The 26,829-nt window shown below is 56.1% G+C and overlaps 2 protein-coding genes across 3 annotated transcripts in view; both read left to right on the top strand.

The window, feature by feature from the left end:
• Positions 1-12,846, top strand: part of SPNS3 (SPNS lysolipid transporter 3, sphingosine-1-phosphate (putative)) — a 53,496-nt gene extending 40,650 nt beyond the window's left edge. The window contains exons 10-13 of the mRNA XM_056126496.1: positions 2,847-2,912; positions 11,247-11,345; positions 11,457-11,628; positions 12,763-12,846. Coding sequence (XP_055982471.1) covers positions 2,847-2,912; positions 11,247-11,345; positions 11,457-11,628; positions 12,763-12,836 — 411 coding nt within the window. The 3' untranslated portion in view covers positions 12,837-12,846. The remainder of the gene's footprint in view (positions 1-2,846; positions 2,913-11,246; positions 11,346-11,456; positions 11,629-12,762) is intronic.
• Positions 12,847-21,012: 8,166 nt separating this feature from the next.
• The window catches only part of SPNS2 (SPNS lysolipid transporter 2, sphingosine-1-phosphate), a 37,681-nt gene continuing 31,864 nt past the window's right edge, over positions 21,013-26,829 (top strand). For both annotated transcript variants that reach the window (XR_008794218.1, XM_056126683.1), the window contains exon 1: positions 21,013-21,579. Coding sequence is in view for 1 of the 2 variants with exons in the window: in XM_056126683.1 (XP_055982658.1) it covers positions 21,210-21,579 (370 nt within the window). In the remaining variant the exon portion in view is untranslated. The remainder of the gene's footprint in view (positions 21,580-26,829) is intronic.

The raw sequence follows: 26,829 nt of genomic DNA, 5'->3' as shown, positions 1-26,829 counted from the left end.
GCTCCAAGACCGCATTCCAGGCTTCCTCGCCCATGGGACTGAGGCAGTGAGCAGCAAAGCACACTCAGACTCCAAGGGGACAAGCGTAGGGTGAAATCTCTGTCAGATGTTCATCCCAACCACAGGAAAGGGCTGGGAAACTGGAAGAGGGATGGGGCAACCCGAACCAGGCCGCCAGAGAGCAGATCAGATATGTAGGACTCAGAATGGACCTGACTCAGTGATGGGGTCAGGGGGACTGAGCCCCTTGCTCCCTTCCCTGCACCCAGACTGGTGTCAAGGGAGAGGGGCCATACCAGGAAAGCTCTTTGGCAGCTATTAGCATCAGAACTAGGTGCCTGGATGGCTCCATCCATCCCCCCCCCCCCCCCCCCCCCCCGGTGAGGACAGCGAAGATGGGGTGGGGGTGGAAGGAGAGAGGAGGAGATCATGGAGTCAGGCAGAGAGGAGTGTGGGGCCCACAGGAGGGGGCACCCAGGGGGGCCGGACCTCTGGCTCAGGCACAAGCAGAAGGCGCTTTGAACTGCCGGCCTAGTTCTTCATGGTGACTTGCCTACAAACCAGTATTCTCTGGTTTGGTTTTTAACTGCGGAATCCAAGTCTGAATTGGTCACGGAAACCATTGAACTCAGATCCATTTGCACCCAGCCGGGGGGCAGCTGAATGTGCCAGGGAGGTTACCAGCTCCAGACATCAGGCACCTGGTATTGCCGCTAGGCCACCCACACTGTGGTTCATTTGGGGAAACTAAGGCCCAGAGCCCCCGAGACATCTGGGGGGGCCGCCCAGTGTGGCGGGGAGGGGCTGTCCCCGCCCCCAGGAGCACACACCTCTCTGTGGGAGAACCCCTCCACAGCCCCTGCAGCCTCCTGGTGAGCCTCTGTAATTACAGGATTAGGAGGCTGCCTCTCCCCTGCGCCCCTCAAAGCCGCTGTGTGGAGGCCAGGCTCTGCGGCGCGGCCCGTCCCAGGTGTGTCTGCAGAAACCTGGCATCCTCGGGCGCTGGTGCGGACTGAAAGGCCCCATTGTGGCTTCAGTTGCCCTGTGAGCGGCTCTATTTCGGGGTAGGGTCCCACCCTGCTCCAGCTGGAGGAAGGAAAAGGTGTATTTCAGTATGTCCTGTGGGTGGATGCGGAGCCTGGACCAGACAGACACGGGGGCTGCAGCCCTGCCAGTGGGCTCTGAAGGGCTGGAGGGAAGGAAGCAGCTGCAGGAGGTGTGACGGGAGGGGCCTTGACCAGGTGGTTGTTTGGATTGAGGGGAGGATGGGTGTGAACCCACCGGCCTGCTGGGCTCTCATGTAGCCCCGGAGGCAGGGTTGGCAGACCCTGCCTCACTGGAATTTGGGCCTGCGGCCTGACTGTGCCACACCCAAGACCTGCCCACTGGCAGCTTCCTGATTCTTCCCCTGTGGGGGCCGCACCCCATGCCAAGGGGCCCAGAGGAAGGCTGGCCCTACCCTCCAGGGCCCCGCCAGTCTAGGTGTGGAGGGCTGAGACTGGTTAGACTAAGAGAACACACACACACACACACACACACACACACACACACGCATACTCACCATACACATGCACATACACATGCATACATACACACACACACACACACACACACACACACACTTGCATCACCCAGGAGGGTGCTCACTCCAGCCCCTGTTCCTTGACGCCCTTGACCCTTTTGCCTGGCATGACCTTGGGGGGGTCTTCCCTGTCCACCCTTATCCTGCTCATTCTTCAGTGCTCCTGCAGGGCCATATCCATCTCCCAGTCCTCCCCAGTTGGCCTTCCCTCTACCTGCTTTCCTGCCGGCCTTGTCGAGCACTTTGGTTGCTGAGGCTGTCGAGTGCCCCCTCACTGCAGCCTCCTGTCCCTCCCATTGTGGCACCAGCTAAGGGAGTGAGGCCTGGACCGGAAGTGGCCCTGTCTGTGAAGGATGCGTCACTGCCTTATAAGGGGCCATGGGGAGCTGGAGCTACAAGGGCGCCTGGTACACAGCGGGTGTTCAGGCAGTCCCCTCAGCTGCCTCTGCCTCTGCCCTGGGTGCTCACAGGCCCGGGGTGCCAGGGCCGGGCTGCCCTGGGCACAGCCCCGTGACTCATTCCACTCCAGCCATAAGCTCTTGAAAGCTCTGAGAAATGAAGCTTTTTTCTTTCTGTTGCTTCATTAAACTCTTCTTGAGTGAGTGGAATGAGGATTGTCTTAATCCTTTGGCAGGAGGCAGGGAGTTTGGGGAGCTGGGAGAGAAGGCCCGGAGTGGCCTGAAGTCACTGCAGACATCGGGGCAAGGAGGCAGGGGGCATGTGGGGTGACACCAGCTCCACCCTGCCCAGGGAAGAGGGTGGAGAACGCAGGTTCCTAAAGCCTCATGACCGGTTGGCTTTGCTCAGGGTCTGCAGGGCCCTGAGGGTGATACCCCCTGGCTCTGATCCAGCTTAGTTTCTTATCTCAGCCCGGCTCATCATTTGATGCATTCTGGGAACAGGATGACCGGTGAGGGGCTGTGGCTGGGTCCCTGGGCCAAGCAAGAAGTCTGGCACAGAGTAGGCACCTTATCAGCATACAGAGGCCTTGGAAGACAGAGGAGGGGTGCACAGGCTGCCCTCGCTTCCCTTCCTAAGTGGCCTGGGACTCTTGGCTGTCCTCCCTTGGTGCTCCGGAGTGACCTCAAGGTCTGTACCCAGGGGGGCCGCTCAGCAAGCAGTAATTGTCCCTGGACCCCGGGAGTGGGTTTTGCCCTACGGGGTGCAAGGCGTCCAGGGGCTGCTGAAGTGAGGCCTTTCTCCCCTGTCAGGGTCCGCCTCATGCTCCCTCTGCAGGCCTGACTCCAGCCCATGTTGTCCACAGGTGTTCCTGGTTCTCGGGGAGCTGCTCCTGTCCTGCAACTGGGCGGTGGTGGCTGACATCCTCCTGGTAGGTAGTAGGGTCTGGGGCTCCGGGCTGGGTGTGGGGAGCATCTTCAGAGACCATGACGTGGAGGACCGAAGTCACTAGAGAGTGACCTGGGCCAGGGCTTCTCAAACATGGAGCGTCGTTGACCATCAGCCCATTTTGCAAATGAAGATCAGCAAGGCCAGAGGCCCCTGGTCACAGGACTGGGGTCACGTCACGAGCCAAGACTCTGAGTCAAGACTCCAGGGCTCCCACTTTCTTTCCTGATCCTTTTCCTTGGCCTCAGCCCACTTGGCCTTGGCCTCTAGACCCTAGAGCTAGAACCGCAAGCCCAAGGGGGCGTCCCGGCTACCCCAGAGCCCAGGTGACAGTCTGCAGAGCAGGGCCCTATCAGATGCTCAGATAGTCTTATCTGTCTTGCTCTCACCCACCACTGGGCATCCCTACCTTCTAGGAGGGACATTGAGGACTGCTGGGACAGGACAGAGTTTGAGACTTAGAAGCACCCCAAGAATCCTCCTGCTGCTTTCCAGTGACCCCATCATGGGTGGGAGCCATCCTGAGGATAGTGGAGTGTGGGAAAGCCAGCTTTTAACTAGCTGAGTGTGACTTAGGCAAGTCCCAGTGTATCTCCTGCTGTGGGTGGCGAGTGGGGCAGATCCTTCCTGCTGATTGGGAGGATGACACGAAATTATCCTTGAGAAGCTCTTGCCCTGAGCACTGAGCAGAGTGCTGCCTGGGGTCTGGTCACTCCCGAGCTTGCTGCTTTCTCCTTCTCCATCTCCAGAGCAGCCCTGCAGCCTGGGTCTGACCTTGAAAGGGCCGTGGAGAAGTGTTACTTCACTGTTGTTCAGAGCCTGCTTGGATGCCACTGTCTGACCGTGGGGGCTCTCACTGGCTGCCTCCGGGGGCCAGGCTCAGGGGGCTGCCCTGTCTCTGACTCCAGGGTGGGGGACTGCGTGGAGTGGAGGGTCTTCTCTGCACCTCCTTTGAGTCTGGAGTCTTGGGCTCCAGCCCAGATGCAGCTGCAGACCTGCCGAGTGGCCGGAGCCCGGGTTTCCAGATCTATAACAGGGTCATCTTAACCTGCCTGGTGCTGTGTGGGGAGCTGGCAGGAAACGGGAAAGCACTGGCACTGCCCCGCACCCCCACATAGCTTGCTTTCTCTCAGGCGTTCAGACGGTTCTAAAGTCTGCCCCCCGCAGCTTCCTCCACCTGCTCCCACGACGACCTACCCCCCACGACCAGGCTCCCTTTTCCACATGACGGCCCACAGATATGTGAAGACTGTGCCTGTCCCCAGTGTCTGTGTTTGCAAGAATGATTGACCTGCTAGGGCCCTGTGCAGAGCTGTGTGTTGGGGGCAGGGATGGGGTGTCTCTGGGACTGATCAGCCCTGGTTGGTCCGTCCATCGGGCAGGCACTGTGAGGATGCTGAACATGGCCCAGCTCACCTGGCACTTCCTGTGGTGTTTCCCGAACATGGAGGCCTCCAGCTCCCGAAGCTGAGCCAGTCACCCAGGAAAACCTCTTATCCCACTTCTGCGAGCCCACCTCCCTGAGGCCCCTTGGCCAGGGACCGCCTTTTTGTCCTGGTAGCGGCAGCTGGGACAGTTCACGGAAGCCTGGTGCTTGGTCCCCCAGGAGCCATCTTCCTACTCAGAAGGCAGATCCCGGGAGAAATGCCCATGAGGGGCCGGTTGTGGGGCAACTGTGTGCCAGCTTGCAGCAGGGTGAGGAAGGCGTGGGAGGTGAAGAAGGGAACTTGGCACACAGACAACTGCCTGGAGAGAGGGGAGAGGGAAGAGGGCAGAAGGGAGAGAGGGACCAGGTGGAGGGGGGTGCAGAGGAGAGGAGGGAAAGGGGATGGTGGAGGGGAGTGAAGAGGAGAGTGAAGGAAGGAAAGGGGAGAAGAGAGGAGAGGAGGAGGGGAGATAAAGGGGCGGAGAGAAAAGGGGAAGAGAAGGGGGAGGGCACTGAAGGGGGAGGGGGGTGGGAGGGCATTGCAGGGGGAGGGGGGGGGAGGGCATTGCAGGGGGAGGGGGGGGGAGGGCATTGCAGGGCAAAGGCGGGGAGCGGGAGGGGGAGCAGGCACGGGAACATGGGAAGCAGAGTCTGCTTTCCCAGGGGATGGGCAGGTGGGAGCAGCCTCCATGGACAGGGAGGGGAGAAGGGGTAGAGAGAAGATCAACGGGGTGGCCTGGAGCTCAGAGGAAGCAGCCCCCAGCAGGCCAGGCAGGAAGTGTGTGGGGCATTGGAGCGGCAGGAAGTGCTTGAGGTTCCATCAGCTCCTGAGCAGGGCCCCAGGACAGGTCTCTGGACACTCCACCTGCTCCTATCCCCCTGCCCCCTCCCCCGCCCGCCCCAGCTGCTCTGTTCTCTGCTGGCTAAGCCACTGCCCAGGCGTGGGAAGAGCTGGGTCTGAGAAGAGCCGAGTTCCGAGGGCAGCGAGTCCCCGGATGGTGCGTGCCCCCAGCGAGTGGGACCCCACGGCTCCCACATCCACCCCACATCAGGGCTCTGGAAGGGCTCACTCATGGCAGGGGAGAATCCTGGGACTCATGGGCCAGTGCTCTTACACTTCTCTGAGAGCGATTTAGGTTTGGGGGCTTCTTGGCACTTTGTCCTCAGAGTTGGACCCAGTGGGGCTGTGTGGGGTCTAGGGGGTCTGCGTTTGTGAGGAGCGTCGCAGGCAATCCTGACACTGCACTTGGAGAACACGGGCCCCCGGTCTGTGACTCGGTGCAAAATTCTGCCTTGTCCCGCCCTTGCTCTCCTGGGGCGCTCTCTCTCTGTACCCCAGGAATTTCCTGCCTTGGATAGCTGGTGCTGTCACAGACGAGACACAGCTCAGCCCCCGAGCCCCACCTCTAGCAGAGCCCCCTGTACCTTGGGGGTTCTGCTGGGCCTGTGTCTCTGCAGGCCACAGTCCCACCCAAACCCACCTCGGGGGACTCCAGCTCTCCCCAAAAGTCCCCACACTAGAGACCCCACTCTGGGTGTCCAGAGCCAATTCATCCTCCACCTCCTGACCCCAGCAGTGGACATATGCTCCCAGGCCTCTGGGTTCTCCCTCTCCCAGACCTGTTCTTTGGGCTTCTGGAACCCAGCCACCCGATTCACGCCCACCTGCTCGGCACCTTCCCTCCTGCCCCTGACAGGTGGTTATGGCTCTCCTGTTCTCTCTTCTCACAGGGACCCTCTGCTCACTGTCTCTCCCCCCCGCCGCCCCAGGGTTCCTGGGGTGACCGGCCGAGAGGGGAGCCTGCACCTGACGGTTGCCACCCTGACTTTCTTGAAGCCCTGGGCTGGGCCGGCTTCTGCCGGGCTATAAAGGGAAGCGCTCTTCTAAGAAGGGAGAGGCAGAACAGTGGGGCTTTGTCTCAGAATAGCGTGAGCCTGGATGTAGGAAGCCAAAACTTCTGGCTCCTAAATTACCTGCTCTCAGTGCCCTGCCTTGTCCCCCGCCCCCACCCCATGCCACCCGGCCATCGGGTGGCTACGGGGTCTCAGAACAGGTTGGAGGAGACCTCGCTCTGCTGACATGGGCAGCAACGGCCAGGCTGGACTCAGCAGGTTGGGGTTCTTGCGGAGGAGGAATTATACCCGGTGGGCAATGGGCCAATCAGCCCCCAGGCCTGCCTGGACTCCTTTGGACATTTGGGGCCCAGCCTGTGGGAGGCCCTGCCTGGCTCCCCAGAACCGCTGTGAGTAATCACATAATTATGGGGTGAGCAGGAAGCACTTGAGGAAGGTGCAGTGCTGTGGTCAGTTCCTCCCCACCAGGGCGGAGGCCCCCTTCTCTGTCACCTGTACCCAGTGGCTCCGTGCCAGTGACCCTCGAACCCGACTAACCCCCAAGAGTGACTCCTGCGCCCCCCACCTCCAGCTCAGTCAAGGTCATCAGTCCCTGAGCCCCTCCATTCCCGGAAAGTCCTGCCCCTCTGCCTCTCTGCCAGGTCCTCCCGGCTCCCTCCTTCCCGCTGGCGGGGCCACAAGGAACTTGGCCTCTTTATATTTTCTTTTCTGAACGTTTGATCACAAACACATAAATATTGCTGGCAAGGCCCTCTTTTGCTCAGAGCAGCAGCACCGCTGGGTCCTGGCAGGGGAAGGGTGGGGCCCAATCCTAGCCCTGCTCCTTCCCTGCTCTGTGCCCCGCAGGGGCGACTTCCCCACCCTCTGCGTACTTCTCTCCTCTCCTGGCATTAGCGGACGATGTTCGTATGTCCCTCGGGGCTTGTCTTAGTAAATACATCAGAATTATTTGTTTATGGAAGACATATTAAATGTATGCAGGACATTTTATTTGTGACTTTACTTCCTCTTGGTTTGGGGGCCACACCTGGTAGTGCTGCTCCTGGCACAGTGCTGGGACATCCCCGGGTGCTCAGGGAACTAGGGAATGCTGGAGACAGAAACTGGGGTTCCCACATGTGAAGAAGCCGGTGCTCTGCCCTTTGGGGCATCTCCAAGCCTACAAGAAGCTTTTAAATACTAGTAAATATTATCACTGTTTTATTCTCGGAGGGACTCGGGATTTTATATCTCAGGGATAAGGCTGTGGGGTGGGAAGCCCCCTCAGCCTCTGTCTGAACCTCCTCCTTCTGTTTGAACCCCCCTCCTCTTTCTATTTGAACCCCCTCCTCCTTCTCCCCTTCCTTGCTGCTGGGCAAGGCCTTGGCATCTGACTCTGTCTCCCACATGATCCTCTCTGACTTCTTTAGTTGGCAGACTTCGAGCTGGTCTCCTCTGTGCCTGGTGCCTGGTCCATACCCCAGGAACCCCAAGAAAAAATAGATAGGAGCTTTGCTGTTCTGACCATGTTGGGGGTAAGGGAGTGGATAAAAAGGACCCGTCACCTGAACTCTGGGATGGCTTTATAGAGGAGGTGACCCAAAACTCAGTGCTAAAAGACTAGCAGAGTTGCATCAGCTGGACCAGAGTGGGCAAGGCTCTCTGGAAAGATGGCTCAGCTTGTTCCCATGGCCAGGAACACCGTGCCTCTTGGAACCAGAGGCACTGAATCAGCTGCCACGCTAAGCTCCCAGATGAAGAGTGACAATGAAGAACTTTTGGGTAGGTGCTACTGATAACGTTTGGGAATGAGGCTAAGGCACCGGAGGTGGAACACCTTGCCCAGAGTCCCAAGCTAGTGAGTGGAGAGTCTGGGCCGGAAGGCAGGCAATCTAACAACAGTATTTGTATTTCAAGTGGGCCCTGTTCAGGGGCCCCAGCAGCCACTCCCAGTGATATTTGATCCTATATTCAGTTTCTTCTCAGGCCTGCTGGCCAGTCCTAGTGAGGGCCCAAGGGGCTGCCAGGCCCAATGCAGCAGGCTGGGGATCCATTCAGGCCTCACACATGCAAGGCTGCACTCAGGACCTTTAAGCCATCCCCACGCCCCTAGTGTCCGAATTCTCCCTCTCTCTGAATTCAGAAAGAGTTTATTTAAGAGAAAGGAAAGGAAGGAAAAAGAAGGCAGAAATCTTTCCCCTTTTACATCTTTTTAACAAAGGGGTGGAGTGTGAGCGAGACTTTCTCACCGAGTTTAAAGCAGGCGGGCCAGTAAAACAGGGGTTAGGAGGTTGAGATAATTATCTTCTGGCATGTTCTCTTTTCTTATTAATGAATTAATTATTTTTTGGCTTGGGAACCACACCCATGTGTTCAGGGCTTAGTCCTGGCTCTGCACTCAGGGATCATTCCTGTGCCAGGGATTGAAAGCAGGCTGGCCACACGCAAGGCTAGCACCTTAAGAGCTGTACTGTCTCTCCCGGTCCCTATTACAGGTTTTGAAATGATAGAGGAACATTATATAATTTGTAGAATTTTTTGGTTTTGCTTTAGTTTGGGAGCCATACCCAGTAGTGCCCAAGACTTACTCCTGGTTCGGCACTCTGGGATCACTCCTGGTGGGACTCGGAGGATCATATGTGGTGCCAGGGATCAAACTCAGATTGATTGCAAGCAACAGCTGTCTCAGCTATCTCCAAAATCCTATTGTCCTTTTCTGTAAGGACTGTGTTTGATAGTAATGGCATAGGATGCCCAGGAGCCAGCAGTTGGGATGCAGTGGGATGAGGTGTGGATTGGAGAGAGGCAATGTCGAGCTTCAAACTCATAATCTAGTTTGAGTTTTTTTAATTCTAGTCTAGCTCAGAATCTTTTGTTTTTATTTGGGGGCTACACTGGGTGATGCTCAGGGGTCACTCCTGGCTCTGTGCTCAGGAACTCCTGGTGGTGCTTGGGGGATCAAACGGGGTGCTGGGGATTGAACTCGGGTCTGCTGTGTGCAAGGCAAACACCCTACCCACTGAGCTATCGCTTCAGCCGCTGCCCAGCATCTTTGAGCTGTCTCCAGGACCCTATATTTTCCCATGAATTTATGTTAGAGTTTTTGTTTTATCAATATTATTTTGTTGGTTATTATTGAAGAAATATGTTATTTCCATAATGACAGTTAACAGTATTGTTAGCTCTTATATACAATGTTATACAAGAGAGACGTAGCTTACAGTGATGTTAATATTATGTCTTAAATGTACAATGTCAACTGCACTCCACCCACCACCAAAATGCCACCACCAAATACTCCCCCAGCATCTCACGTTCCCTTCTCTTCTGCCCGTCTCTACCCACTTGGAAACCTCAGTTCTGTTGTCTGTTTTTAGCGAACACTGTCTATTCCTTTGCGTTACATTTTGTTTTTAATGAGGCAAGATTGTTTTTATTGAATGAAACCTTCTTAGAAAGATGTAAGGGAGAGAGAGAAAGAAAGAAAGAATGTTTAGGAGAGAACACAGGCTTCTCCAGAATGTAAGAAAGGAACAAAAAGACAGAGATAAGCAAGTAAGATATGTGTTCAAAGGCTTGGCAATCAAGCCTTCTTGGCATTGTTTCTGTATATTCCACATATCAGTACCATCCAATTGTAGAAAAATGGAAGACTTTATCTTTTCTTAGATCAGAATAGTATTTCATTGTGTACATATACAGTAGGTTAGTTAAAAACAGTTCTTTTTATTGAATCACAGTGAGATACCCAGTTGTTCATAATTGGGTTTCAGTGATGTTTCAACACCTGTCCCTTCACCATATACTGTAGATTCTTTTTTTTGGGGGGGGGGGGTGATGCCCTGGTGATACTCAGGGGATACTCCTGGTTTTGCATTCAGGAATCACTCCTGGCAGTGCTTAGGGGACCATATGGGATGCTGGGAATCGAACCTGGGTTGGCTGCTTGCAAGGCAAACACCCTACCTGCTGTGCTATCGCTCCAGCCCCTATATACTGTAGATTCTTTATCACTGCCAGTTGCTGGGCATTTGTGTGATTTCTAGATCTTGGCTATTGTCAATAGTGCTGCAATGAACAAAGGTGTGCCTATATCTTTTTGATTTGGTGTTTTGTTTTCTTGGGATAAATGCTAAGTAGTAAATCATGTGATTACATGGGACTTCTAAGTTTTTGAGAAGTTCTGTACTGTTTTCCACAGAGACTGAACAAAATAACATTCCCAGAAACAGTGAATGCGAGTTGCCTTTTCACTGCACCTCTGCACCTCCTTTAGCACCGGTTGTTTCTGGTGTTCATGTCTTTATATTTCTTGTTTTCTTCAGTGTCAGGAATCGAGCCCACGGCCTCCACAGGGAAGGCAAGTGCTCTACCACTGAGTTACATCCCTGGCCCCATTTCTATTCTTTTTTATATAGGCCATTCTCACCAGTGTGAGATGCTGTCATTTCTTTTTTAAATTTTTAGTGGTGGGGCCACACCTGATGATACTCAGTGGCAACGTCTGGCTCTGTGCTCAGGGATTATTGCTGGTGGTGCTTAGAGGCCCATATAGTATGGGGTGAAATCTGGGCTTTTAATGTAAAGCATGATCTCCAGTTCTTTGAACCAGCACAGGGCTAGACCCAGTAGTGTCCAGAGGTGATTCCTGGCTCTGTGCTATGGGTGGTGCTCAGTTGAACATATGCGCAGTGCCAGTGATTGAACCAAGGTTGGATGTCTACAAGGCAAGCGCCTTGATCCCTGTACTATCTCTACAATATTCCTTATTTTTGTTCTTAGACTCTTCCACGGATTGACATGGGCCTCTCCAGCAAAGCTGCATTTTCTGATCAATGGGGCTGATCAGAACACCCTCAAGAGGAGTGGCCCTCATCAGAGGCCTTGATGTCCTCATCTCAGGGGGTGCTGGGGAGCCTTCCTGAGCCTTAGATATATCCTGAGACTTTCTTGGCATTATTTCGGGGGGTGTTCAGGCATCGGGGTACGGACTTCCCGCCATCCTCTGACAAATATGAGGGGGCATCTCTTCTGCCCTGAAGTCCCTGTGTTTTACAGTCCGTGGTTGTGCCCCAGTGCCGGGGGACCGCAGAGGCACTTCAGATCACAGTGGGCCACATCCTGGGAGACGCTGGCAGCCCCTACCTCACAGGACTGGTGAGGCCCTGTGGGTGCCTGAGGGTACACTGTGTGGGGGAGGGAGGAATCCTTCCAGCTGAGGCCTGGAAGTGGCCTGGGGTCCCGCACATCTGCCTCTGTCCTCCGCAGATCTCCAGCGCCCTGCGGACCAGCCGGCCAGACACCTACCTACAGCGCTTCCTCAGCCTGCAGCAGAGTTTCCTGTGCTGCACCTTCATCATCACCTTGGGAGGAGGCTGCTTCCTGCTGACGGCCCTGCACCTGGAGAGGGACCAGGTCCAGGCCTGGCACCCTGACACAGGTATCCCCACCTTTGCTCAGGACCAAACCCCAGGGGAGCAAGGAGCATCATCCTCTCTTGAGCTTCTGGCCCCTTTGTTGGTTCTTTTACTCAAAAATAGCTATGTGCAGATCCTGGGGAGTGAATGCCAAGTTGAAGCTTCATGGAACCCATGCTCCAGAGGGAAGGACAGATGGGAAACAAATAGATCCAAAGAAAAGTTAGAATATGCTTGTGAGGTGGCAGGTGCTTGAGTTGCTATAAAGCAGGGAGCAGGTCAGATAGGGACAGATGGGGGCAGGGGGAAGTTTTTGCAAGGGTAGTGAGGGGGGTCTCACAGCTCAGAGACCCTGGAGAAGATCTGGAGGATGTGAGGGAGGGAACCAGGCAGCTCCTGGGAGAGTAAATGTCAGTTTGTGGTGGAGGTCGGGGAAGTTTCTGATGTGCCTGAGCAGCAAAAAGGAGACCAGAGGGGATAGAGTAGAGTGAGTGGGGTGAGGTAGGTGATGAGTGGGGCAGTAACAGAACTAGAGCAGGACGGTATTCTGAGGGCCTGGTAGGAATTGTGGCCTGAAGGGGAGGTGCTGAGAGGGTTCCAGCAGATGTACCTATAGGCCTCTGATCTGCACTCAAAAGCCACTTTGGTTGTGGTGCTGAGACTCTTACAGGGTCCATTGAACCCTCTGGGACAGAGCAATGGGGCTGGGACTGTGGTGACCACTTTGTGTTGTTGTTGTTATTCATTTTGATTTTTGACTTGGTTTGGTTTGGGGGCCACACCTAGTGATACTCAGGGGTTACTCCTGGCTCTGTGCTCAGGAATCACTCCTGGTGATTGGGAATGTGTTTGGGAATGAGGTTAAGGCACCAGAGTTGGAACACCTTGCCCAGAGTCCCACGGCTAATGATCCCTAGGGGATCATATGGGATGCTGGGGATTGAACCTAGGTCGGTCACGTGTAAGGCAAACGCCTTACATGCTGTACTATATTGCTCTGGCGCTGTGGTGTCCACTTTGAAGGTGGAGGAAAGGGATCGGAGCTGGAATCTATTTGAAAATGGAGTCTGGAGGATTTCCGGAAGCCTGGGCCCAGGCCTGCTCCCAAAGTGCTTGCTGGCTCCTCTGGGGCTGACTGAGCTTCCTTCCTCCCACAGGAACTCCAGCCGGCAAAAACTCAGAGCGCCAAGGTCTGCTTTCCAGCGAGGCTGCCTCTGCAACAGGCCCCTGAGCCCCACCCAACCAGCCTGCACCCCTCCCCGTGGTCTGTCAGTCCGTTCAGCAGGCTTCCTCTTGCTCATGCCTCTGCCTACCTGGCAGTGACTCGGGAGCCCCTGCAGAGCTGCACCTGCTACTCCTTCTCTCCTCCCATCGAGAGTCACCATGGTCTGACACCTGGGCTGAAAATTGAGCTGTCAGCATCCTCTGCGGGAGGCCTGGGCTGGACCTATGCAGCACCCCATACAGGACACCCCAATGTGGAGGCCCTGTCTGTTCACCCATTAAACACAGCTAGTACAAAGCATCGACTCCAGTTCTTAGACTATCTGGTGCACAGCCACAGGGCAGTGCAGTGAAGGATGTCGAAAGTGGGGAAACTGAGGGACTGCTCAGCGGGGGTCTCTGGGTGTCCCCCTGGCCCCGGGATCTTCCACACTGCTCCAGCTTTCCCTCTGGGTGGGATCAAGAGGGCACAGACATGCACGGACACACGTGGCACACGCTCGCCTCTGGCCCCAGGCGGGATCAGATGAGGAGTCTCAGGGATGGGCGTCCCCTCAGGTGCAATGTGGGGTGTCACTCTGGGTTTCCAGGCTGTCTCTGTGCTATGTGGGGGGTGCGGGCGTGGCTGCACGGAGGGCTCCTGGCCATGCGTGTTCCACACCCCAGTCCACACTTGGAGCATGGAACAGCCCATCAGGGGCTCTCTCTGCAGGACCACACTTGTCACTGGCATCAGAGCAGCTGGGCACAGCATGCCCTGTGGGAGCTGAACAGCTTCCAGGCGGGCAGCAGTGGGAGGCATGTTCTAGCACTGGCCCTGAGCAGGAGTGCCCCTCCCCCACCCTGGTGCCAGCCAGATCACTGTACCCGCGTGATTGCCACCTCTGCTGTGTCAGCCCGTGTTCTCCGGCAGTTGAGGGCCAGCTCTGACCCAGGCCCATGCAAACCTCCTCCCCCCTGCCTGCTTCCTCCTGTCATCTGCGGTGCCCTCCCTGTCCTCTGTGTTGGAGGAGCTGGAGCCCCGGAAGTGAGGGGTCAACCCCCAGTCTCTGTCCTCCCTCAGGAACAGCACTCTGAGGCTATCTGGCTCCCACCCACAAGCTGATGCGGGGTCTTAAGAAATGGGTCCCCCAAATTACATAGGTAATCATGCATGAAATACTGGGTTACTCCTGCAAAGGAAGTGGCTGGTCTATGTGGCGGGCCCAGTTCCATGATCCTACAGGTGGTCACTGGCCTTGTGGCCTGGGCCACTCCTGATTTTTCTGAGCCCAGACTCTGACCATATTCTCAAGGTGTACACAGAGCACGGGTGCCAGTCAGACCTCGAGTGATTCTCTTTGGCTGGGCCTGAGCCCACTGATGTTAGTCACAGGTCCTGACCCTTCCTCTCCACAGTTCCAGGGAAGATCTCGATAAAGCTCTGTGCCCAGGAAATAGTCAGAACTTCCCCAGAGGCAGCGTGGAAACCCTGCTACCTTTCCCACCCCCAGTCCCAAACTTGGGTGGAAGATTAGGAACTTTGTCAAGGCCAGTCCCACTTGTTCACTTCCCTGGACACCTGTCTCCATGGGGGGCAGTGAGCCCTGCTCCCACACCACATAGGACTTGGCAGGAACATACTTTGTGAGGTCAGTGAGGTGCCTCTTGGGACAGACGCTGGGGTTACCTTCCTCAACAGCCCCTGGAGAAGTGGGCTTGGCTGGTAAATGGCAGGTGAAGGTGTGGAGAAGGGAATCCCAGCGGCCAAGGAATGTGGGCCCAGCCTGAGATCCCCAGTGAGTCACAGAGGTGTGGGGTGGGGTGCAGGAGCAGGCATGTGGCTTTTGTTGGGGAGGGACCTCAGGGGCCCTGGGTGCTGGCTGGGGAGTGAGGGCTGGAACTGGTCATCGGCTCAAGCACATTCTGTTGTCTGGGTTGCTGGGCAGGCCTGGGTGGTACTTCCTGGGACTGAGGGAGACAAAAGGCTCAGCCAGATGCTCATGGGCTGCATCATCCAGGGGCTCCTGAGGCTGGGCAGGACCAGGGCTGGCGGAGTCTGGGAGGGAGAGATCAGAGTCTGTCCTGCAGCTGTCCCAGTTCCCCATATGGTGTCCCCTAGCCTCCTGGGGTCAGCGATCAGATGAGGGCTAGGGGCTAGGTCTGTGAGAGTTCCTCTTGGTCTAGAGGAGAGGAGGCAGTAGAACTTCCATTACCAGCCCGAGGGTACTTGTTGGGTAACCCCAGGTGCCAATTCTCTGCACTTGCTTCTGGAACATGTCGGTGGAGGAAGAGGCCCAGCAGGAAGAGGCCCCCAAATGCAGCTGGCAGAGTCTCCCCAAACAAATGCAGCATTTCAGTTCCCAGGGTCAGCCCACACCCCGCTGCACAGGCTTGTTTCTGCCTGGGTGAACGAGGCAGTGTCGGGTGTTGCTGAGGGCATACTAAAAGAGTTTCTTCCACTCTGACATTAAGCTTGGGGGCTGAGCGTGTGTGTTGAGATGAGCATCCCTCCCAACCCCAGCTGTTCCTCCGTCATGCCAAGCACCGATCAACTTCTGTCCCTGAAGTTCTGGTCTCTTCTTGTCTGGGTGGGCCTTGGGGTCCTTTTGCTTAAAGCAGCCCCTAAAGAAGGGAGCCTAAGGCTGCTAGGGCCGTGCTTTTATCCCAAATTCAGAGATTAGGGAGTAGGTGTTTCCTTATATGGCCTCATTTAGAGCTTTAGGAGTGCGTGCAACAGAAACTATCTTAAGCAAGAAAGGGATTAAAACAAAAAAAAAAAAATCTAGAACCAGAGAGATACTACAGCAGGTAAGGTGCATTCCGTGCACGTAGGTTCAATCCCTAGCACTACATTTGGACAGTTCCCTGAGACCTTCAGCACATGAGCACAGAGTCAGGAGTATCTCTGAGCACTCTTGGGGGTAACTCCAAAAGGGAAAAAAATCTATTAGGAGCTTACAGAATTGAGAGGGGAAATGGAAGATTCAGGAGTCAAGTTTCCTGGATCATTTCATTTGGAGGGTCTTTGCCACAGCTCCAGATGACTTTCCCCCCATTTGTTTGCCACCATACTCGAGACTTGAAAGTATAGAAAAGGGCTGAGAGACAGTACAGGGGTTAAAGCATTTGCCTTGCATACAGCTGACCCCAGTTCAGTCCCGGCACCACAAATGGGCCCCAAGCACAGAACCAGGAGTAAGTCCTGAGCACTACAGGGAATTGTCCAACGGTCCCTTTTCTTGGTTTGTGGGCCATACTGAGCAGTGCTCAGGGACTACTCATGCTCTGTGCTCACTTTTTGCAGTACTCAGGGGACCATATGTGATGCCAAGGATCAGGCACTTGCAAGGTGAGCACCTTAACCACTATCATATCTCTCCACCAGCCTTCAAAGCTGAAAAAAAAAAACCCTCGGGGCCAGGAAGTTGGACCAGTACCAGTTGCACTTCATGCCCATGCCTTGATTCATAGCTCCATGAAGATCAGGAAACAAGAACATTTTCTACAAGAATACTAAAACAAAAGAACAGTGAGGGAAAAAAAGGAACAAAACCAAGAACCAAGACTGTGTCCGTTACAATGACTCTGGTGGGCCACCAGCCCTCTCGAGGTAGTGTGTCTCCACAGGAAGGAATTCTTCATTTCTGCTAGTCTGCGTCCATGATCAAAGGAAACTGAAGCTGCTATAATTTAGGACGCTGGAACATGCTTGAGTGACAGAACAGGAACTTCTGTGTTTGTGGGAACCCAGAGCCATCTGCTCTGAGCAGGAGAGAGAGGCAGCGATGAAGCATTCTGAGCAGAATTCAGGAGGCGGGCCCAGCTGGGGGTTGGGGGGCCTCCCACGGGGCCCGCTCGGCTGAAGCAGCCATGGAGAAGAGGCATCTTTGCCTCACCTGTGGGAGGGAACCTGTGCGGAAGGTAATCAAAGGGTGGAGGCAAATGGCACGTGGAAGTTAATGGAGGGTGGAGCTAGAGCAGTGAGAAAATGCTTTTTTCCAGAGGGGCCAGGAGAGTAATCTGGCTGGTTTCTGAGTCACTGAGTGCCATAGACACACGATACAAATCAGCACACACTTCCTGAGCACCTGCTAAATGTCATTTACTCATTCAATCAACAAACATTCTCAAGCACCTACAGAACTGCAGAGATGAATCAGACAAGGTAGGGCCCCTGAGGCTCATTGTCCTCTGTGGGTGGGTGGTGGAGGTGGGGAGGAGGTGGGATCGTGTCCAAACATAATCAGCACGAGTTTGGTTTGATGGAAGGATGGACAGATTGCTCAAATAGCCCAGGGGAGGGCTCATGATTGCTCAAGTGGGTCAGGGGCCATTTTTGGGAAGAAGGCATGTTTGTGCTGGGTTGCTGAAAGACAACTGGAAGGAGCGAGCTAGGTGGACAGCAGAGGCAAAGCGTAACTAAAGGGCGAGGGGAGGAGGGGGTGCCCATGTGACGCTCTCCGTGGTCCTGAACCACGCGAACGAGTAGAACCAGGGGTTTTGCTTTGAGAAGATAGCAGGGACTATAGGCAAGTGACCACAGACCTCCCTTCCTTCTTCAGGTACCAAAAACTACAGTAACTATGAGAAAATTCAAGGAACTCCACCGTCACTGTGGTGCTGTGTAATTTGAGAGACGGATTCACTGCAGGATTTGAAGCTGAAGATTGGCATGAGTCATGAAGGGTTATAAAGGATCTTGGAGACCATGTTAAGGAACTTAAATACTAAATACCTATAGGTAATATTAAGGCATGGAATGATTTTGTGCAGGGTAATAGAAGAGGCCACATATATGATTTATGCAATTGCTGTCAAGCACCATAGTACTGTCCTCTCATTGTTCATCGATTTGTCAAGCGGGCACCAGTAACATCTCACAACAATTTGTGAGACTCGTTGTTACTGTTTTTGGCATATGTAATATGTCACGGTAGCTTGCCAGGCTTTGCCGTGAGGGCAAGATACTCTCCGTAGCTTGCCAGGCTCTCCGAGAGGGGCGGAGGAATCAAACCCAGGTCGGCCGTGTACAAGGCAAATGCCCTACTCGATGTGCTATCGCTCCAGCCCCTGTCAAGCATGAGGAAGGAATTATTTTTGAACAAGTGGTGCTGAGCTTTAATGGGATCCAAATGAGGGACGGGGGATTTGAGCTAGTCCATGAGCAATAGGGCCATTGGGAAATTTAGGGAGGAAAAGTGAACCCCTTAATGTGGGAGTTGAGGGAGGAGTACCAAATGGCTCCCAGGGTTCCTACTTGGAGAAAATGTGGATGATGATACCATTTGTCATGAGAAAAGTGATGTTTGGGTGGGAGCTGGTTAAGGGAGAGATGATGAGTTAAGTTTTGAATATTCTGAGTTAAAAGTGCTTTGATGCATGGGAGATTTCATGTGGACAATATGGCCTAGAGGTGAGACCTCACCCAAAGCTGGAGGTTGGGGTGTTATGAGTACATAAGTGATGGGCAGAAACCCAAGCATGGGTGAGGACACTGCCAAGGCAGAGGATACCTGGCAGGAAGGGGATACTGAGACCCAGGACCCAGAGATGCTCCAATGAAAGGCACAGGCTGAGGGTAGGAGGTCTGAACTCCAAGTTGCCAGATTTTGGGGCTGGTGTCTCTTAGTGCTTTGTAGCACTCTACAGCTCTCACAAGGTATTCTGTGGTCAGTATACCTGGGAACATGGCAGCCTAGAGTCCTGCCCACCCACCCCTGAGATTCAGTGTGCAGGCTCAGATTAAAGATTGGGAGAAGTCCTCAGTGAGGAAGCCTCCTTCTCTGTGTTTACCCCCACTATGGCTCTTGTGACACTGGACACCAATGCTATGTGACCCATTTGGTCTCAAGTTAATGTCTCAGTTGATGTATTGAGTTAATGTCAAAAGGCCCTGCCCTCACTGGGTTCAGCTTCTCATTAAGCCAATGAGGACACTGTCCTAAAGAGGCTTGTAGGGGCATTGTGGAGCAGTGGAGGAAGCTCTGGATTAGGGGAAGACACACCCAAGTTAGTGCAAGCCCATCATTTACTTGGTATGTGACCTTAAGCACATATCTCTCTTCCCGGGCCCTCAGTTTTTCATCACTGTCAGGAAGATTAAAAAAAAAAACTGTGTCTGGTGACTGATGGTCCCGCGTCCTGCCAGCAGCTCTCAGGAGGCCTCTGTGACTTGCCCAGGGTCACACAGCTTGAGGGAATTGCTTGTCCTTCACATTCCCCAGCCTTTGGGAACCTTTTAACCCACTCAAGGACATGCTCAGAGGAGGCCAACCAAACCCCACAGTGGAATCAGATAGCTGGATCAGTGGTAGCTCAGAGTTCCCCACATTTGAAAGTCCCCCTTCCCAGCTCTGGGCCCCTCTCAGTGATGGAACGAGATGTGGAGAGAGGATACTCCCCTTTGTGGTCAAAGACTAAAGCTGGGCCTGGACAGGGCTGTAACAAAAAGGATGAGGACTTTGGAGGAGTGAAAAGGGGTCTCTGAGGTTGTTTGGAGGCATGGTTTTCCCTTCTTCCCAACTGACCACAATCCCACAGCTTACCCTGGTCCCTAGCTGGTGCATCCTGCAGGCACGAAGTCAGTGTGGGGAGTCCATTCCCAGCCCTGGGGTGCTCAGGTCCGTCTGTGTCTATTAATCAGTTGTCATCTCAGCACCCATCTGTCTCTGCAATCCCAAGCTCAGCAAGCTGGAAAGAGACAGCAAGGCAACTTCCAGAATGAAATCTGTTTTCCTAACCCTCCTATCCCAGCCATTCATACCCAACATGCCAAAGTATATTTTTAGTCACTTCACAGAATTTAAAATACACCTCGAAGGCGCCAAGAAACACTAGCTTAGGGATGAACTCAGCTCACAGGAGACAGTGGGGTGGGTGGTGGGGGTGTGCCTGGTGCTGTGCAAGCCATTGGCTCTGCCATGACTCACTGGCACCTTCATCACGTACACCTGACTGTGGACATGGTGCCTGGAGCAGCCTACACAGGGAGCTGAGTGCCCGCACAGCAGGAGAGAGCCAGAGCCTGGGTCAGCACCAGCCCTGCTGCCAACTAGCTACACGCTTTGATGGGGTCATCTCTGGGTCCTTCAATCTGCTTGGAAACACAGGGGAAAATTCTGCTTTCCAGGGCTCTGTCTGATTCTGACATTCTGTCTCCAGCAAGTGCAATCAAAGCCTCAGACAGATGAAGAGGGTTGTGTGTGTGTATGTGTGTGTATGTATGTGTGCATATATGTGTAGATGTGTCTCATATGTGTGGGAAGGGTTGTGTGTATGTGTGTGCATGTAGATGTGTGAGGGTATCACAGAATCACAGTACCTTCGAGGTGGAGGAGATCCGATCCATCCACAAGAGACAGGAGACAGGATTCTCCACCACTCCCCCCACCCCACCCCCTCTGTGGTAACTGCCACTCAAGTTCCATGTGGTCTGACTCATGCACGCTGATGGACCAAGGCATAGAGAAGCAGAGACCCAGAGACGGTGGCCTGGCCAAGGGTCGTGTCACACTGCAGGCAGACCTATGTGTGTCGCCTAACATTCAGGTCTTGGTCCCTCATTACAGACAGATGCAAGAGGCTCTCAGCAGAGGCGGCCTTTCTGGTGGCCCCCAACCAGAGGGGTACCCTACCAGAGTAGCCTCTCCCTGGAGCTGGGGTGGGGGTCTCTGTGCAACAGGCAGGAATCAGCCCTGGGAGACATTAGCGGCGGATCCGGGTTTCCGTGGGGTCGTGGGCGAGCTTGGAGGCGGCCTGGGTCCTGGGTTCCAGTGCTTGCAAAGCGCTGGCTGAACTGACTGAATCGGAGTGCCGAGTAACTGCGAGCCGCCGAGGTTCTCTCCTGCTGCCTTTGATTTCTCCAGGTGAGACCCTCTCCAGGTGTCCAAGCGCCCTGGGTGGCAGCGCCAAGTGCACTCCCAGCTCCGTTAGGACCACACTCCTTCGGGTGGAAGGGAGTGCGGAGGGAGCACACCGACCTGACGAGGAGGAGCACTGCTTCAGGCACCCTCGTCTCGGCTCGGAGCCTTCGTGGACTCCCACCCCCTCGGGCTTCTCCCAGGCGTCCCGCGGCCCGCGACTCCGGCGTGACTGCGCCCGCCCGCGGCAGCGCCCCTCGGGGCAGCACGTGCGGGGCGGGGCCGGGTCCACATCGCGGAGCTGATTGGACGCGCGCCTGGTGGGCGGGGCCGGGCCGCAGCTGTCAGAGCCGGGCCGCGCGACCGCGGCGCAGAGGGCTGAGCGGTGGCCGCGCCGCAGCGGAGTCCGAAGTGCAGCGACAGCCGGTCGGCCGGGCCGGGATGGTGCAGCGGCGGCTCCGCGGCGCGCGCGCGCACTGAGTGGGCCCAGGCTGGGCCCGGCGCCCCCCGCGCCCCCCGCCGCCCCGATCCCGGCCGGCATGATGTGCCTGGAATGCGCCTCGGCGGCGGCGGGCGGCGCGGAGGAGGAGGAGGCGGACGCGGAGCGGCGGCGCCGGCGCCGGGGGGCGCAGCTCGGGACCGGCGGTGGCGGCTGCTGCGGGGCTCGGGGTGCGGGCGCCTCTGGAGCCTCGGCCGTGGACGCTGAGGTGCAGACGCTGTCGGGCAGCGTGAGGCGGGCCCCGTCCGCACCCGCCAGCGCCCCCAGCACTCCCGGCTGCGCAGCTACTGCCAAAGGCCCCGGCGCGCAGCAGCCCAAACCCGCCAGCTTGGGCGGCGGGCGAGGGGCGGCCGCCGCCATCCTCAGCCTGGGCAACGTGCTCAATTACCTGGACAGGTACACCGTAGCAGGTGAGCGAGCGCCCCGCCCCGCCCCAGATCCAGCACCCCTCCCGCCCCGGACCCCCGAGGTGACCCGGGAAGCCTTTGGTCCCGGCTTCTGTGCATTCCAGCCTGCCATGGGGTCCTTCGGGCCCTCTGCTCCGGCGGGTGATGTGCCCCTGCGCTCTGGGCTCAGTGCGGGCGCTCTGCCCTTCCGGGCTTGGGTTTGGGGTGTCCCCACCCCGGAGTCGTCGGCTTGGCCTCGCCAGCCCTCGCCGGCCGCTGTCCCTCGTCCGCTCTTCCGAGTCTCCTTCGCGTGTCCCCGCGTTCTCGCCTCCGCGCCCCTCCGGCCAGCCCCGGGCTCCCGGGCCTCCGCCTCCCTCCCCCCAGCCGCGCTCTGTCCGTCGGTCGGCGGCCCGCCAGTCCTTCCTTCACCCGCCTCCGCTCGGCTGCGTGCGTGCGGCGAGTGCGCGCGCCCCTTGCGGGTGTGCGCCGGGGAGCCGGTGTGTGCGCGCGAGCGGTGCGCGGCGGGGCCGTGCGGGCGTGCGAGCGCGTGGCTGACAAAGGCTCGGGCTGCGGGGAGCGGAGGGAGGGGCGGGGCGGGTCCGCCGCGCAGGGGGACCCAGGACGCGGCTTGCAGCTGGCCCTGGCGAGAGGCCTGAAGACGCCTCCCCCTGCTCTGTGACTCTGAGGGCTCGGCCGGGGCGCAGGCCACGGTCTCTGCGGGCTCCTCTGGGAGCCAGCCTCGGGGATGGGACATGGGAAAGACGGAAGAAACCGCTGCTAGTCCCAGATTGGATCCTCTTATGCAGGTGTGTGACCTTGGACGGGTCTCACCTCCTGGCTCCTTCTCTTTACCCGTTTGTGATGTGGTCGACCCCAGCCTTTGGGGAGGAAGGGGGGCTCTGGCTTGCCATGGGGACTTTCCCTAGATGCAGCAGCTTTGGGTGGAAACGGCAGCCTTGGGAAGTGTACTGTGGCCAGGCCAGCATAGGTAGAGGCTCCCTCCTGAAGGAGAGTCCTGGCCTGCTGGCTCAGAACTGTGCAACCGTAGTGTAGGAAAATCTGTACCTACATGATATAGACAGACAGATAACGGGTGTAACTGGGGGCAGATTCTCAAGACCTCTTCATGTTGCTGGGGAGAGGAGCCGACTGGCACAAACCGCCTGGCTCCCCTTCTGCAAACCTCAGTCTCCTTTGTTGAAAGGAGTTTTATGTCCAGTGAAAGGGAGGCAGTCCCAGGGAGACCCCTGCATCTGCTTGCAAGGCCCCTGGGCATTTATTCACTCCCTCCAGGTGTGGAGTTGGACCGGGGACCAGTGACACCAGTTATTGGGTTGAACTGTCCCTAGAAGACTTTGGGGGCGGGAGCACGCCCTGCAGTGCTCAGGGCTTACTCCTGGCTCTGTGCTCAGGGATCACTCCTTGTGGGACTCAGGGGGCCATATGGGGTGCTGAGGATCAAACCTGGGTCAGCTACATTCAAGGCAAGCACCTTATCCGTGCTGCTATCTTTTCTGAACCCACCCCCCCTCCTGCCCAGCCCCCAGGAGACTCTAAATTCGGTCCCATGAATAGGAATTCTGTGCCCTGCACAAGTTACCAACCCCTGCCATGATGTGGGGACCAGGAAGCAGAGGTGGGGAGAAACCAACAAACATCGGGCACAGGTAGTCAGTGCAAAATACACTCTATGTCCATACTGGAAAACCGAAGGCTCCACACTCCTGTCTTCCAGACAGCTGAGCGAGTGCGCTCAAAGCTGGACTTAGCTCTCCCCAGCGGCTTCCCACCCTCTCCACAGGGCCATGAATGTCGCTGCTGCTTCTGGAACTGTAGCACTTTCCAGCTTGTTTTTGTCGGGCCCCAGATCATCCCCTCGGATTTCTGAGGAGAAACTGACTGCCAACGGCTGAGGGTGGCATCAGAGAGGTCTGGCATGTATCTGCCCCCAGCCCAATTGGGGGTCCCAGCGTCAGAATGTCAGCATGAAGAAGCAGCAGTGGGACATTTCTGATCTTTGCTAGGGGGAGATGGAGGCAGTGGCTCAGTGGGGTGTGGGGCAGCAGGGAGGAAGGCCCGGAAAGCCCTGTGCAAACACAGCCTGGGCCGTGCATCCCTCCCAGCTTGGCCCCCGCAGGGAGTTCAGACCCCGCCCCGCCCCCTGCACGCAACCTACACACACATTTCCTCTTCTGGCCTCTGGTGTAGATTCCTCCCCCCTCCCCCAAGGTCAGTTTTTAGGAAAATTTTCTGTCACTATGGCAAGTACTATGCAGCACGGTGTCATAGGGGAGGGGGCAGGAGGAGGATCACCGGGCTTGAGTCCACCTGTTGTTGGCTGATCCTGCTCCTGGGACACAGAAGGGACTGTGGACATTGCCCTTTAATCCCCATACTCACACCTACTGGCCCCAGAAATGCTCACGATCTGACTCTGCCTAACCCATTAAAAAGAGAAGTCAGGGGGCTGGAGCGATAGCACAGTGGACAGGACGTTTGCTTTGCACGCAGTCGACCTGGGTCCGATTCCCAGCATCCCATATGGTCCCCCAAGCACCTCCAGGAGTAATTCCTGAATGCATGAGCCAGGAGTAACCCCTATGCGTTGCTGGGTATGACCCAAAAAGCAAAAAAAGGGGAAAAAAGGGGAGTCCAGGGCCAAAGAGATGGTACAGTTGGTAAGGTATTGGCCTTGCATATGGCTGACCTGGCTTCTATTCCTGGCAACCCATATACCCCACCATACCATCCAGCCCCGCCAGGAGTGATCCCTCATGTGGTCCAGAAACCAATCAGAACAAACAACAGAAAATAGGGATCATTCCCACTTATCTTCCTTTGAGTCATTCCTGCCTTTCTGTATTCATGGTACAGACCAAGCCACATTTTTTAATGTATAATGTTCTAGTAGGCAAGTTAAAAAAAAAAGTAAAAGAAGTAGGTGAAATGAATCAACAATATTCTATGTGACTCACTATAGTTAACATGTTTCTTTTTATTTATTCATTTAGAGAGGGGAGGGCTCGGGAGCTCCAAGGTTCCCTCCTGGCAGTACTTCGTTAGTCTGTTTGGGATTGAGGATTCAGTGCTCTGTTTGGCACTTGGCCCCTGCTCCAGTCCAGGGGTGTAGGGGCCCACTCGGGCTCTACCAGTGATGCTTGGGGTGGGGGAGCATGTGGTGCTGGGGATCAGATTTGGGCCCTCCACATGTGAAGCCTGTGCTCCAGCCCCTTGAACTACCTCTGTGGCCTGCCAACATATTTCAACACGTGATCAGTATTAAAATCTATCAAGGGAACATTTTGCCTTGTTTTCATAGGAAGCCTGACTCCTGTGTGCATTTTCCAGTGACAGCACATGTCCGTTGGCAGTAGCTGCCTTTCAGGTTCTCACCAGCCCTAGCGGCTGGGGGCCACTACAGTGGACAGTGCAGATGTCGCCTCTTTGATCCCGACTCTTCAGCTCCCAGCTGTGTGGCCCTGTGCCTTTCTCCTTTCCAGTCCCCTGGGTTGTGCGAGTGAATGAGACGTCTCGTAGCCGCTGGGGCCAGGTCAGCCTCCTGGGAGCACAGCACAGTTGTCAGTGGCCTTCTGGCCTCTGTTCCAGCTGGGCCCTGCACGCAGCCCTTCCAGGTCCCTTTGAGACAGACCCTTTGCGAACGCCTCTTTTCTCCACCAGCCCAGGTCTCTGTCCTGGGAACTCAGTAGGTTCCCCTCTGCCCAGTGTTCCCAGCGCCACCCTTCGATCTAGCTAATTAGGGTTCTCCTCCTCCCCATGAGAACCCCCGAGGGCAGCAGGCCTCAGAAGCAGGGGAGCCAGGCTCTGGCGCTTGCTTTTTCTATCTGGGCGTTGCTGCATTTGAATGGAACTGAGGTAGAGCAGAACCTGCCTCTAAATACTTCACTCCGCCTTCTTGTGGTTGCCCGCTTAGATGCCCGGAGAATGTAGGCCTGACACAGGGTCACAGAGCAGGGCAGGGCAGAGCAGGGCAAGGCCCCCAGGACAGTGCTCTCATGGCCCTCTTCTGGCCTGGAATCTTGGAGACCCATGGAAGGGCAAGTCCTTGGGCTGATGCGTCCACAGAATCGGTTTGAGCTCTCCTAGGGGTGTGGGTGCTGATCCCAAGGTCCTTACCAGGCTGGCAGCCAAGTCAGGAGGAGGGAGGCCCTCAGGCTAGGGGCCTGGGTGTTCTCCCCCCCACCCCCTTCCTGGTATCAGAGTTGCCGCTGCCCCTGGGCTCTCATTCTTCCATCTGTGAACAGAAGCAGAGCCCAGGGTGTAGGAGGGAGCATTTTGCTTCTGGAACAAGGCCCAGCAAGCGGGAGCTGTCCTCGCCCTCTTCACAGTTGGTGAGTGACTATTTGAGAACTGAGATCCTTCTCCAACTTCTCTGGGGCACCTTCCCTTCCTGACATATTTTTTTTTCCTTTTAGGACCCAGCCCATGGCAGATGGGGTACTAGAAATTGGGTGGAGTTGGGGGGCAGGTGAGAGGCAGAGCCTGCCCTGGGGAGTCATTTTCTGTCAAAGAAGCTGTGACTGGTCTCCATGGCAACTGCTCACTAACACAAATCCAGGAGAGATGGCACACAGGGACGAAGCCAGGGAAACACAGGCTGGCAGGGATGGGGTGGGGGTGGGGGAGTCCCCAAACACCTGAGCTGCCTGCAGGAGAGGACTGCCTGGTCCAGTCTGCCCAGAGCTGACAGATGAAGCAACAGAGGCCCAGGGCCTTTTGCAGGGCGGCACTGGCAGGTAGAGGCCAAGTCAAGCCTTGCACGCCGTAGCTGTCTCTGATGGGGCCCCTGTCCCTTTAGGTGGCCCTGCATGGGCACCACCATGTCAGTACCCGCTGTGGTCTGCAGGGTGGGGTGTACCAGTCCTGCATTCTAGAATGCTTGTCTGGCAGGACAGCACCCAGCCGTGCCGCGGGGCAGTGGGATGCCTGGGGCCTAGTGACTAACCCCAGCGGCTGTTTCAGGGCCTCATCCTCCTCAGCCCCATCCAGCCTCTCTGCCAGCACCTCCCCTGGGCTGCTGATCTGCCTGAGCCTTGGAATGTGCTGCCTCGATCTGGGAACCAGGGCCGGGTCCTGCCCCAGCCTGTGCCTTAGTTTCCAGTTTTATGAGTGGGGCAGGAAGGCTGCAAGGCTGCAGCTGCTCAGAGAGGAGGAATTCCATGTTCCTTCCCAAGATAGAAGGTGGCTTTTGCTTTTGCCAGGAGGAGTCTGGGGTCAGGGAGATTTCGTGGATACTGGTCTGATCCCCAGAAACCT

Source organism: Sorex fumeus, unplaced genomic scaffold, assembly GCF_029834395.1.
Source record: "Sorex fumeus unplaced genomic scaffold, SorFum_2.1 ptg000063l, whole genome shotgun sequence".
Lineage (NCBI taxonomy): Eukaryota > Metazoa > Chordata > Mammalia > Eulipotyphla > Soricidae > Sorex > Sorex fumeus.
This window is presented reverse-complemented; position numbering and strand designations above follow the sequence as displayed.